Raw genomic sequence first — 12,643 nt, 5'->3', positions numbered from 1 at the left:
ACTCTTTGCTGAGCTCCAGGGCTTCTGTGGGGAAAACCACTGGGAAGGAACAAATTAGTGCTCTGCCAGTCTCAGGGCTGATAACCTCAGGGTATGATTGGGGAGGGTGTGCTGATTCTGGGCTCCACTGGTCATCCGGTGGCCATCCTGCTAGTCTTGTCCTCCCTCTCTTCCTTCCTCCAAGTCCCCTAACCTCCAATTTCTGTACCCAGGACCTGCCATCCTGGGTTGCCTGTGAAGCTGTCCCAGGGGCCAGAAGCTGAGTTCAGGGATTCCAAAGGAACTGGTCATTCCCGCTCCATTTCCTGGCCCATCCTCCGAGCCGGGCGCCGCTGCATGTCCGGCTTCCAGATCCCGGTGCAGTGCAAGAGCTGGTTGATTCCAGGCAAGTTCTGGAGGCCTCTTTAAACCTCTCTTTTCTATTTCATGGGCCTGGGATTGGGTCTAAGCTCAGCAAAGACTTCATAAGCTTGCTTCACTCTCTTGTGCCTGCCCTTGGAGATAAAGCTTGGCTAGGGATGGGTACTGGCATGAATGAATATCAGGGATGTGATGGGGGATTTGCTGGGGAAAGAACAGCCAGGCTGGGGGTCACAGTCATCCAGAGCTTCTCCTGAAGCCACAAAGGGGATTAATTTTGGAGAGGGATCCTAAAGGAGAATCCCAACAAGGAAGCAGGGGGCCGGTGGCTGGAAATCCAGCCCAGCCCTCCCTTGCTCGGGGCCTGTACGGCTCTTTACAAACAAAACGGTCATAACCCTAACCACCCCACGTCCGGGGGTGGAAAAACTGGCAGACCCTATCTGGAGACCCCCCCCCCCAACCATGCACTTATCTCTGCAGGGCCTGAATCACCAGCCTATGGAAAGTTTTCAGCTGCCCCTCAACCCCCACCCCCGCATTCTTGTCCGAGGATGTCATGGAGGAGGAGTCGCTCACCGGCCCCCCCCCCCCACTGCACAGTCATTGTCTGAAACTGGGAGTGTACCCTTGCAGTCACCTGCAGCAGGGGCTGCCTGGGGGGTGAAGGGAGTGAGGGTGCTCCCAGCAGATGGGAACTGGGAGGAAGATGAGGTGGTGGCCTAGGCTGGAGCAGAGACACCAGCATAGGGTTCATAGCCAGAAGAGTGTGTTATGCATGTTTCTGAGGATTAGTTTTCAGGAGGCATAGGGGCCCCTCATCAAGAGTTCCAGAGGGCTGGAATGATAGATGGTACAGGGGTAGGACACCAAAACATGGCTGACCCAGATTTGATCCCGGTACTCTATATGGTCCCCTGAGCCCTGCCAAGAGTGATCTGTGAGCACAGAGGCAGCAGCTGGGCATTTTTGCTTTACTGACAAAGTCAGAGCTGAGGAGGAATGAACCCAAGATCAAATTCTAGGTATATGTAAAGGTGAGGACTACAGCCCAATTTCTCAATACCCCAATTATCTCAGCAAAGACACTCTCAGAGAGAATGAGCTACTGGCGCTTCCAAAGGTCAGCCTGCATTCCACAAATGCCCTGCCCCGTTGCCAAAAAAAAGTTTCCAGAAAAAGCCACCCATTGAAACAAACAAAAAAAAAAAAAAAATTGCACCTTGTAGAGCTTTCTGTTGTCAAGGGCACTGGCCTGCCAAGCTCCAGCCTCCAGGGTGAGTTTCAGAGTAAAGCCAAGGCCCCATTCCCAGAGTCCAGTTAAAGTGGTCCAGAGCAGTGGCCCAAGTGTAGGGTGTCCTGCCTTGCAGGCACTAACCTAGACAGACCGCAGTTCGATCCCCCAGCGTCCCATATGGTCCCCCAAGCCATGAGTGATTTCTGAGCACATAGCCAGGAGTAACCCTGGACATCACCAGGGTATGGCTCAAAAGCCAATAAAATAAATAAAAGCAGCCGGGGTGTCCCTTAGGGGGTCCGTTGTCTCCCGGGAGGGCAGAGCCTGACCTCTCCCATTCTCTTTTTCCCGATTTCCAAAGAGCCCTGCTGATAATTCTAATGTGCAGACCAATGTTTGGACACCCCAGATTCAATCATGCACCTCTATGTCCAGAAACAGAGTCTGTAATCTGTAGAGCCAGGTGACTTGTTTAGAGTCACACAGTATGTCCATAGAGTCTGTCTATAGTAGTTACTCGGTGGAATGAATCAAAAATAACAACCACACTTAAAAGCTCTATGTGTCAGACACTGATCTAAGCGCTTTATGAGTATTAGGTCATTTGACTATCCTAACAACCCTCCGCGATGGGCACTAGGTTAATCTCTGTTTTATAGATGTAGAAACCCAGGTACAGGTCACACCACAAAAGGAGAGTTGGAATTAGAACCCGGAGCTCCTGTCCTTACTCATTCATAACCTCCGTGCTCTAGTGTTTCAGCTAGGATCTAACTCAGCAAGCCTTGCATGTGTGAAATTCTAGACTCAATTCCCAGCACCTCCAAAAAAAATTTTTTAGAGGGCAAACTGTATTTCTCTATTCATTCTTAATTTTTTTTCTTTACTTTTTTCCTTTTGGTTTTGGGGACATACCCAATGGTGCTAGGGATTGCTCCCTACCATGCCTGAGGGATCATATGCCCATGAAGAATCTAGGCCAGAAGCATGCAAAGCATGAGCTCAGTCAGCTAAGCTGACTCTCGGCCCCTGTCCATTCATTCTCATGGAATGAGTGAATTCAGTCACAGGTCTGGGAAGACACCGAGATTTCCACTCACAGAACTGCTGCATGTCTGAGCAGAGAGGAATCTGTTTTGATACCGGGATCAGAAACTAGAGTCTCAAAAAAAAAAAAAGAATCTAGAGTCTCGAATGGAGAGGTTCTACTCTCCTCCCCAGCACACCCACTCCCATGCCACCCTGTCCCATCCATCACTCACCCTGGCAGGCATTCTCCACCTTCTCATAGCCTGCCTGGCACTGGCACTGGCCGATGGGCACCAGCCATTCGCCATCCACTGCACAATGCATACGAGGCTCTTCCAGCCCAGGGGGCACCACAGCATGGTCCACACAGGTGCCAGCCACAGTGGCCAGAGAGGGTGCATCGGAACCCGCTATGGTCTCGGGGAAGAGGGCCAAGCCTTGCAGCAGCTCAGGGCACATCTTGTAGTAGACACGGACAGAGAGCAATGCCACGCAGGCTCCAATGTCCTGGAAGGCCAGGTAGAAGCCCTTCCTCGTCAGGGGCCCCACGGAAAGCTCCTCCACATTCAGCTTCACATGCCGAGCCTCGAAGTCGCTGCTGACAGTTATCTCATCAGGTGCGATGGTGTCAATCTTTTTGAAATGGCGCTTCTGGAAGTTGGTGCCATAATCTACATCCGACTCAGCGTAGTAGAGGTTGAAAGTCTCTTTGCAGGAGCTGGCACCACCGGGAAAGCTATTGCAGTCCCGCACGGTGAACTTGAGCTCGATGAAGATGCGCTCTGCGTCACCACGGTACACCCAGTTGGTTCGGAGCCAGTTGTCCTGGTCTCCAGCCACCACGTTGCACACGGAGTACATGTAGATGGGCATGTCATCCATGATGTTCTGCATCAGGTCCCACTGCAGGGGTCAAAGTGTTAGCGTGGGGTAAATGAAGGCTCAAGGGCAATGCCTAGGTGACAAAGTGGACATTGAGAAAATGCTCAATAGTTCTGGCTGCTCTATCTTTTGTTTTTTTGGCCTTTTTCTGGATCACTCCCGGTGACACTCAGGGGTTACTCCTGGCTATGCACTCAGAAATCGCTCCTGGCTTGGGGGACCATCGGGGATCGAACTGCGGTCTGTCCTAGACTAGCGCCTTACCGCTCTGCACCACTACTCCGGCCCCATGGCTGTTCTACCTTACAGAAAAAGAAGTAGAGATCTAGAGATGATGTTTCCAAAGACCTCCACAAACACTTGGAGGGGCTGAGCAGGGATCACAACCTAATATCAGCTGTTGAACTCTAAGAGATAGTGAGCTAGAAGCAGAGTCTGTGATGCCATTTACATTTTGGGAGCCTCTAGGTCCCTGAGCACCTAGGGTTACATTTGGGGAGCCTCTAGGTCCCTAGGGATACATGGGAAAAGATGGATATACAGAACAGCTATGGAGACAGTTGACAGAAGGTCCATAAAACACTGAGTCCCCTACCTGGCATCTTAATAGTCAGACAAAGCAGCTGATCTAATTATAATTAGGTCATTATTGTTATTATTTTATTCCTCACCCATGTGTGTATCTACAGATGTGAGTGGCAGAGGAAGAGTAAAACAGATTCTGGGGCTGGAGCAATAGCACAGCGGTAAGGCATTTATACCTTGCATGCGGCCAACACAGGAAGGACCCTGGTTCGAATCCTGGCATCCCATATGGTCACTTGAGCCTGCCAGGAGCAACTTCTGAGCTCAGAGCCAGGAGTAACTCCTGAGTGTGGCCGGGTGTGACCCAAAAAACAAAACCAAAAAATACCCAAAAAAAAAACAAACAAAAAAAAACAAACACAGAGATTCTCTTTCATTCCGTAGACTTTGGGCTTTGGAACAACCAAGCAAGTTCTTCCTTCGTTAGAACAGAGCATGGGGGCCAGAGCAATAGCACAGCAGTGAGGCATTTGCCTTGCATGCAGCCAACCCGGGATAAACCGGGTTGGATCCCTGGCATCCCATATGGTCCCCCGAGCCTAACGGAGCAATTTCTGAACACAAAGCCAGGAGTAACCCCTGAGCGCTGCCAGGTATGACTCATAAACCAAAAAGAAAAGAAAAGAAAAAAAAAAGAACAGGGGCCGGTGAGGTGGCGCTAGAGATAAGGTTTCTGCCTTACAAGCGCTTGCCAAGGAAGGAACATGGTTCAATCCCCGGTGTCCCATATGGTCCCATCAAGCCAGGGGCAATTTCTGAGCGCTTAGCCAGGAGTAACCCCTGAGCATCAAATGGGTGTGGCCCGAAAAACCAAAAAAGATAAGAAAAGAAAAGAAAAGATCACGGCTTCTCTAGACTTCCTAGGTTGGGGTGCAAGGTAAGGCCAGTGTCCCCATCCTGTCCCACCATTTCCATGTCCTTCTTACGGCAATATCTATGAGATGACACCTACATCTGGTTCCCATGCTAGATTGAGCTCCTCTTCCTAATTCATTTCTATATTGCAGGGCTCAGTAATGGAGTATGTGCTCAGGAAACTATCTGCTGAATGAATGATTGGATGAAGAAATGAAAGCAGAAGCCAAAGAAGAGGCCAGACTACAGTATTTGACATTGGTCAAGGCATCCAATGGCCTCAGACTTCAGTTTCCCACTCTATGATGGCTAGAATAAATTTCAGGATCCTGGTGATCTACTTAGTTTATACTCCAGGCCTCCCAGCTAAGAGGAGCCTTTCACCTCTGAATGCCTAAGCAGAGGTGAGTCAGGACCCTTGGGGGTCTCTCTGGCCATCCCTGTTCTGCTGGGAGTTTCAACAGTTTCCTCAGGGATTTCTATTTCAGGTCTCTTCCCTACCTCCAACACTCACTCCCCAGACAGCCTGACTCATTGAACAGACTCTGAGTCTGATTCGAGAAGCAGGATCTAAGTCTGGACCTGGCTGAGCTGCCCCATTGCAGCAGGTCCCATCCTCCCTGGATCCAAATTTCCCTGTTTCCAGGCCCCCACAATTCCCTGAAGTCTTACCCCTTTGCCATATGGGCTCGTGAGCCAGCCAAGTTCCCCTTTAGATGCAGCAAAGTCCAACAGAACAACTGAAAGAGATGAGAGAGGGCACCAGATGAGTAGGGAGGTCCTTAGACCATACGGCAAAAATTAGAGTTCCCCAGTAACCCAAGTGACCTAGATGGTTTCTTCATTCTTCAGAGAAAGATCCACTCACAGTCACCCTTTCCAAGAGGCCTGTACCTCAAGTGCAAGAAAAGAGTTACAGAGCAAGGCTGGCCCAAGCCAGGCAACAGACAGGGGTAAGGACCAGCCCTGGGTGTCTGTCCAGCCAGATCCCAGCTGAGCAAAAATCATCACAGCATGGGGGGAACAGCTGGGCAGAGCCAAGCAGGCAGAACTGGTCAGTAATACCCGCCCCCCAGGGCTTCTGCTTTCCTTCAACAGCCCACCATACACACACACACACACACACACACACACACAACACACACACGCACCCACCTGTACAGGGTTCAGAAACACTTGTTTCTGCTCTAACACCTCCCCCCAGTATGAACTGCTTCCATCCTGCATGATACTCACATATGTGCATATATGTGTCACGCAATACATGTCTCCAGGCCCTCTGAAAGCTGGAACAGGTGGAAATAGCTTCAAGGGGGGGGGGTAACCAGTAGGGGGTGTCTGCAAACCGATCTTCTTCCCACCACAAAAGCCACAGAGCATTGGAGGATAAAGCCCTGAACCCATAGGGGCCTCCAGGAGAGGCCCCAAGATACACACAGCTGGCGAGGTTCCCTCCCTGAGAAATGCTTATCCTCTGCTGCCATCCCTCACACTCTGGCCACTGCCTATAGTGGGGAATCAAGGATGGAAACCTTTAAGGGACTTTCCAAACCTAGGGAAACCAGGAGCCTAGATCATGCTGTCCAGTCTCCCCCACAGCCCCACCCAGAAGAAACATCTGGGAACATATGGGAGGGACCCATGGCCAGGGCTTTCCTTTCCTCTATTCTGGCCTTTGGCACTGCCTTCTGCTCTGCCAGGCTCAAAGGTTGGAGCTAAAAACCCAAGGTACTGACCCAAGGTACTGACCCTCTTCCAGGTCCCAGTCAATAGTCAATAGTTGCCACCCTCCCTGAAAGGCAAGGAAATTGGGGAAACTGAGGCTTGAACTGTCAGGTCCCTGAATCCAGAGGGCCAAACCTTAAATTGAAGGGGCCTAAGGATCGAGAAGACCCAGAAGCATGAGGAACAAAGCCTTAAAAAAACACATTCCCGGGCTGGAGAGATAGCACAGTGGTGTTTGCCTTTCAAGCAACCGACCCAGGACTAAGGTGGTTGGTTCAAATCCCAGCAATCCATATCGTACCCAGTGCCTGCCAGGAGCTATTTCTGAGCAGATAGCTAGGAGTAACCCCTGAGCATAGCTGGGTGTGACCCAAAAAGAAAAAAAAAATCACATTCCTCAAGGCCAAGGCCTAGGAATGATTCTAAGGGCAGGTGAGGAGCAGAGTTGGGACTTTATTTAGACTTGTGGGGGTGAGGGTGGTCAAAACGCTGGGAGAAATTTTAGAACCCTTCCATGAGGCTAGACAACCAACTTACTCAAAAGCAGAAGGTACCCAGACTAGGGGGAGCCATGCCAGGCCACTGAGGAAGGGTCCGGCAGACCAGACCAGGAAGAGGAAATGTGTGGTGGTCCCCACCCTGGGGCTCTGAGGGGTGGAGAGGGTGGCTGGGAGAGTGGGTAGGGGCAGGGATTTGTTCAGACTTGCCCAGAGCCCAGGCTAGGAAAACTCACTAACTTCACTAGTAAATGGAATGTTCCAGCAACCCAGAAGAAATCTGGCGGCTCTGGCTGGGTGGGTAAGAGGACAAGGATAAGGACTCCTCCCAGTTCCGTATACTCCACCTCCCCAGAGAAAAGGGGTGCAGGGCTCCAGGCTCTACAGGGTCCCCACCCCAGTCTAAACTGACAGAGTACGCTACCTCACAGGGCTCAGGCAGAGAAGAAAAGAAGCCTTCACAGAGAAAAGAGCTCCCTTCCTGGGGGGTCCCAACCAGATACCCCACCACCACGGAAATTCCCTGGAACTGATCACAGGGAACAAGCCCAGCCCTGAGACTACGCCCAGTGGCTCCCTCCACCCAGAGGGGCAGCTCTTTCTTCCTCTTTCTTCTGTCGCCCAGTCAGGGTCTGGGAACCCAGGTGTTGCCCTCAGCTTCATGGAGCTGGACCAGAGTTGGGTAGGGTAGCCTTCTGTCTGTCTCCTCCTTCCCCAGGAAGATCTCTGCTTTATCATAAATATCATCCTCAATGGTTTTTATGACCCAATGCAGTACCACCACCCACTCCCCTGGAGTCACCTTCCTGCTCTCTCATTCTTTTTTGGTGGTATCAAGTTCCCAAGCAGTGCTCAGAAGATGTGGAGATCCACCAGCAATTCTTAGCCAAATGGGGGTATTGTTCCAAAGCAAGAGCCTGGGGGTGCAGTATACTCAGGCCCTGTGGTGCTAGTGATACCTGGGATTATGTTTGTGGGGTTTCCAGGGTGACACCCTATGGTACTCAGGGGCCTCCAGGAATGCACCTGGTTATGCTTGAAGTGCCAGAAAAAAAAAAAAAACCCGGAACAGGCACCTGCCAAGCATTAATCTAACTGCTCTGCTATCTCCTGTCCTCCCTTTTTCCTTGGTTTTAGGGCTACCAGTGCCCAGGGCTTTTCTTTGAAGTTCTCCTACCTTGATGCTTAAAGTCACAACAGGTGGTGTTTGGAGAAGCATATGCAGTGCCAGGGATGGAACCCAGGTTGGCTGCATAAGAAAGGCAAGTTCAGGGCCCGGAGAGATAGCATAGTGGCGTTTGCCTTGCAAGCAGCCGGTCCAGGACCAAAAGTGGTTGGTTCAAGAATCCCGGTGTCCCATATGGTCCCCCGTGCTTGCCAGGAGCTATTTCTGAGCAGGCAGCCAGGAGTAACCCCTGAGCACTGCCGGGTGTGGCCCCCCCAAAAAGAAAGAAAGAAAGAAAGAAAGAAAGAAAGAAAGAAAGAAAGAAAGGAAGGAAGGAAGGAAGGAAGGAAGGAAGGAAGGAAGGAAGGAAGGAAGGAAGGAAGGAAGGTAGGAAGGAAGGAAGGAAGGAAGGAAGGAAGGAAGGAAAGAAAGAAAGGAAGGAAGGAAGGAAGGAAGGAAGGAAGGAAGGAAGGAAGGAAGAAAGAAAGAAAGAAAGAAAGAAAGAAAGAAAGAAAGAAAGAAAGAAAGAAAGAAAGAAAGAAAGAAAGAAAGAAAGAAAGAAAGAAAGAAAGAAAGAAAGAAAGAAAGAAAGAAAGAAAGAAAGAAAGAAAGAAAGAAAGAAAAAATGCAAGTTCAGGGGTCAGAGAGATAGCACAGAGTTAAGGCATTTGCCTTGCAAGCACCCAATCCAGGTGGTTCAAATCCCGGCAACCCATATGGTCCCCTGAGCCTGCCAGGAGCATTTTCTGAGCACAGAGCCATAAGTGACCCCTAACCGCCACCAGGTGTGAGCTCCCTCCCCACACAGAAAAAAAAAGGAAAGGCAAGTTTAGACCAAAGTGAGAGCACAGCTCTAGGGCATTTGCCTTGCACTCGGCAGACCTGGGATGGACCTGGGTTCAATCCCTGGCATCCCATATGATCTCTCAAGCCTGACAGAGCTGTTTCTTTTTTTCTTTTTTCTTTCTTTCTTTCTTTTCTTTTCTTTTTTTTTTTTTTGGTTTTTGGGTTACACCCAGCAGTGCTCAGGGGTTACTCCTGGCTCTAATGCTCAGAAATCGCTCCTGAGGCTAGTGAGGTGGTGCTAGACGTAAGGTGTCTGCCTTGCAAGCACTAGCCAAGGAAGGACGGCGGTTCGATCCCCCAGCGTCCCATATGGTCCACCCCAAGCCAGGGGCAATTTCTGAGCACTTAGCCAGGAGTAACCCCTGAACATCAAACAGGTGTGCCCCCCCCAAAAAAAAAAACCCAAACAAACAAAATTAAAGAAATCGCTCCTGGCAGGCTCAGGGGACCAAATGGGATGCCGAAAAAGAAAGAAAGGCAAGTGTCCTACTATACAATCTCTACTTGCCCCACCCCACCCCCTTTTTTTCCTCTTTTTTTTTTTTTTTGCTACATCCAGAGATGTTCAGAGCTTACTCCTGGCATCTGCACAGGGATCATGTAAGGTGCCGGGGATTGAACCTGGTCCACCACATGCAAGGCCAATGCCTTGTCAATGTACTATCTCGCTAACATCCATCCCTTTTTTAAACTACAAGTAAGGAAGGGAACTTGGGGAGGAGGCGTGACTTGAAAAAGGGCACGTAGGCCTCTTCTAGAATCAAGAAATGGAGAGTTTCCAAGCCTCCTGAGTATGCTCCAATCAGCCCCCTCAAGCCTGCACCCCTCTGCCCAGCTATTCTGAGATCTCAGAAAATCCAGCGTGAAACCACAGTGCAGAGAGGCCTGGGCTCTGGCAGCTCAAGGAGCCAGATGCTGAGACAGCCCTGGTTGGTGAGGGCTTGGGCCTCCCTCAGTTTCCCCATCTGTAAAAGGACAGACCAAGCGACTTCTAGACTGAGAATCTCAGATTCCATGGGGGTCTTCACAGAAGCCCTCTTCTCCCCCACTGACTGGAAGGGGCATATGTGTCCTCCTCCTGGCACCCCTCTCTCAGTCCAGGAAGGACCCACCACATCCTGAGAATCCCACAGAACACAAACCAGCAGCTGTGGCTGAGTTACCCCCACCTCCACCCCACCCCATCTCTCCTGGGAGTCTTTCACAGGGGGCCCTTGGAGACTAAGCAGAATGTTCTGCAGACCACTGACACACACACACACACACACACACACACACACACACACACAATGTTCTGCAGACCACTGACACACACACACACTAAGCAAAATGTTCTGCAGACCACTGACACACACACACACACAGCAAAATGTTCTGCAGACCACTCACACACACACACACACACACACACACACACACACACACACACAACCCATCCTACCCGGATCCCACGGAGCAGGAACCCACAAGGGGCTCCAGGGTAAGGCAGCTCTAAGCTTCCAGGCAGGCAAGGAGAAGTCAGTGCCCGCTAATCTCCTTTCTCCCCACAGGGCAGCCTTGGAGAAAGGGCTGTACTGATTCCAGCTGTCTCTCTCTCTCCCCTTCTCTCCAACCACAGTCCCTCTCACTGGATGGGGGAGAGCCACAGGGGTTTAGGGTAGGGGCAGATAAGGGTCATAGAAAACCCTGCCACCCATTCCTCCAGCAAGTTGGGAGTCCTGCCAGTCCCCATCCTGAGACGGATGCCACCCCTATTTTCTCCTCGGAAAGCTCCGGCTTCGTCCTCTTTTCCTCCGGATTTGAAACAGCAAGATCTCCATCCAGCCCAGGGCGTCTGGGAGGTGGAAAAAGAACGCAGGGTTCGGGGTTTCCTCCGTGCGTGATCCCCCCCCCCCAGCATATCAGCCCAACCGGGAGAGTGGAGAAAACGGATTTGCACTGGAGAAAACTGAAGCCCACCCGGGAGGGTGGTCTTGGAAAGTTCAGCGCCAGAGGCTAAAGGCCCCATCCTCAACGCGATCTTGGACGCGCACGGGACAGGCCCCCCCAAATTCTGCGGGGGCGAATTCTCTAGCGACCGGGTTCCAGGAGTGCCGGTGCCAGAGGATGGTTTGAGTGATTCAATCCCCCACCCTCGGGTGCCGGGACTCCTCGGTGGCCCTGGGGTGACGACTCCACACCTCGGGAGACCGCGCCTCCACCTGCCACATTTCCTCGTTCTGAGTCACCCCTTGCTCAGAACGCTAAACTTTAGGACTTCCTGTCCCCAACACCGAGATTGCGGGCTGGGAAGGAGTGAGAGGAGAGGGTTCGAGTCAAACCCCTCCCAGACTGGAGGCAAAATAAGGGCGTGTAGAGACCCCCAAAAAAGAAAATCTCAGAAAGCATAGGTATCTCCAAAAGTGTTCCCCACGAACCAAAAAATGGGTGATATCTTACACAAATGTCTACTCCACAAAAATCAGAAAAAAAGAGGTTCTAACATTCAAAAGCTGAGCCCGGCCAGCACCCCCAGACAACCACTTCGCGCCCCCAGCCGGGGGCCGCCGCCGGGTCTTGCAACCGCGTGGCCGGTGCCTCATCCCCCTTCTCCGCGGCCTCCCCAGCCTTTCCCGAAAGCTCGGGCCGCGGCCCCTTTCCTTAGTCCTCAGAACCCCGAACTCTAAGCTGGACCGTGGAGAAGACATGGGAGTTCGAATTCGCCCCGATCGCAAGCCGGCGCGCCCTCCCGAGCGCAGCGCACCGGACAGGGAGACGCCAGGACAGTCTCCAAATTACGCGCGCCTAGGTGGTGCACCCGGCTCCGGAAGGCGCAGGGGGGTCCCGGGACCCGGGTTCCGGGGCTCGGGCCGCGATCGCCGTGCACACACAAACACAAAACACACACACATTCACACACACTCACCTTCCTTGCCCTGCGCCGCCGCGGCCGCCACCAGAACGCAGCCCCAAAGGAGGGCGAGGCAGGCGCGGGGTGCTCCCCGCTCCATGACGCGCTCCGAGCTCGCTCACTCGTTCCAACGCTTGCCACGGGACGATCGCGAGTGAGCTCGCTTGCAGCCGGACTCCCACACGCCCGCACGCCCGCACGCTGGCCCCGAGATCCGCTCCGGCCCGGTCCCGCAGCCTGTGCACAACTTGTACCCCTCCAGCCCGAGTCCTTAATGGAAGTTGGGTGAGAACCGGCTCCTGTTCATTCATGTCCCTCGCTGACGTCAACGAAGCCCCGCCTTCAGGAATGTTCTTTAAAGGGACCGGGCTGGAAAGAAGAGGAGAGGTTTCCCCCCCACACTCCACCCCCGGAATGAAGGGGAGGGCCATTGGGCCCTGGACTTGCTGGAGCATCGGATCTTCCCACTTGTGGGCGCTTCAAAGCTGCAATTTCCCTGAGGGTTAGTTCTAGGCCTAGGGGGTGCGGTGGAGAGGCTTGTCTCTGAACCCCAGGCCTGGAGGATTAGCCTC

At 52.3% G+C, this 12,643-nt stretch overlaps 1 protein-coding gene across 1 annotated transcript in view; it reads right to left on the bottom strand.

Annotated features, from left to right (window-relative positions):
- EPHA2 (EPH receptor A2) overlaps window positions 1-12,292 on the bottom strand; it is a 33,524-nt gene extending 21,232 nt beyond the window's left edge. Inside the window, exons 1-3 of the mRNA XM_049771968.1 lie at window positions 12,087-12,292; window positions 5,621-5,688; window positions 2,860-3,529 (exon numbers count right to left, since the gene is read on the bottom strand). Of these exons, the coding sequence (XP_049627925.1) occupies window positions 2,860-3,529; window positions 5,621-5,688; window positions 12,087-12,171 (823 nt within the window). The 5' untranslated portion in view covers window positions 12,172-12,292. The remainder of the gene's footprint in view (window positions 1-2,859; window positions 3,530-5,620; window positions 5,689-12,086) is intronic.
- Between the last annotated feature and the right edge of the window lie 351 nt (window positions 12,293-12,643).

The sequence above is a fragment of the Suncus etruscus genome, chromosome 4 (genome assembly GCF_024139225.1).
Source record: "Suncus etruscus isolate mSunEtr1 chromosome 4, mSunEtr1.pri.cur, whole genome shotgun sequence".
In the NCBI taxonomy this organism is placed as follows: domain Eukaryota; kingdom Metazoa; phylum Chordata; class Mammalia; order Eulipotyphla; family Soricidae; genus Suncus; species Suncus etruscus.
Note: the sequence above shows the minus strand (reverse complement) of the source record. Positions and strands in the feature narration are given on the sequence as shown.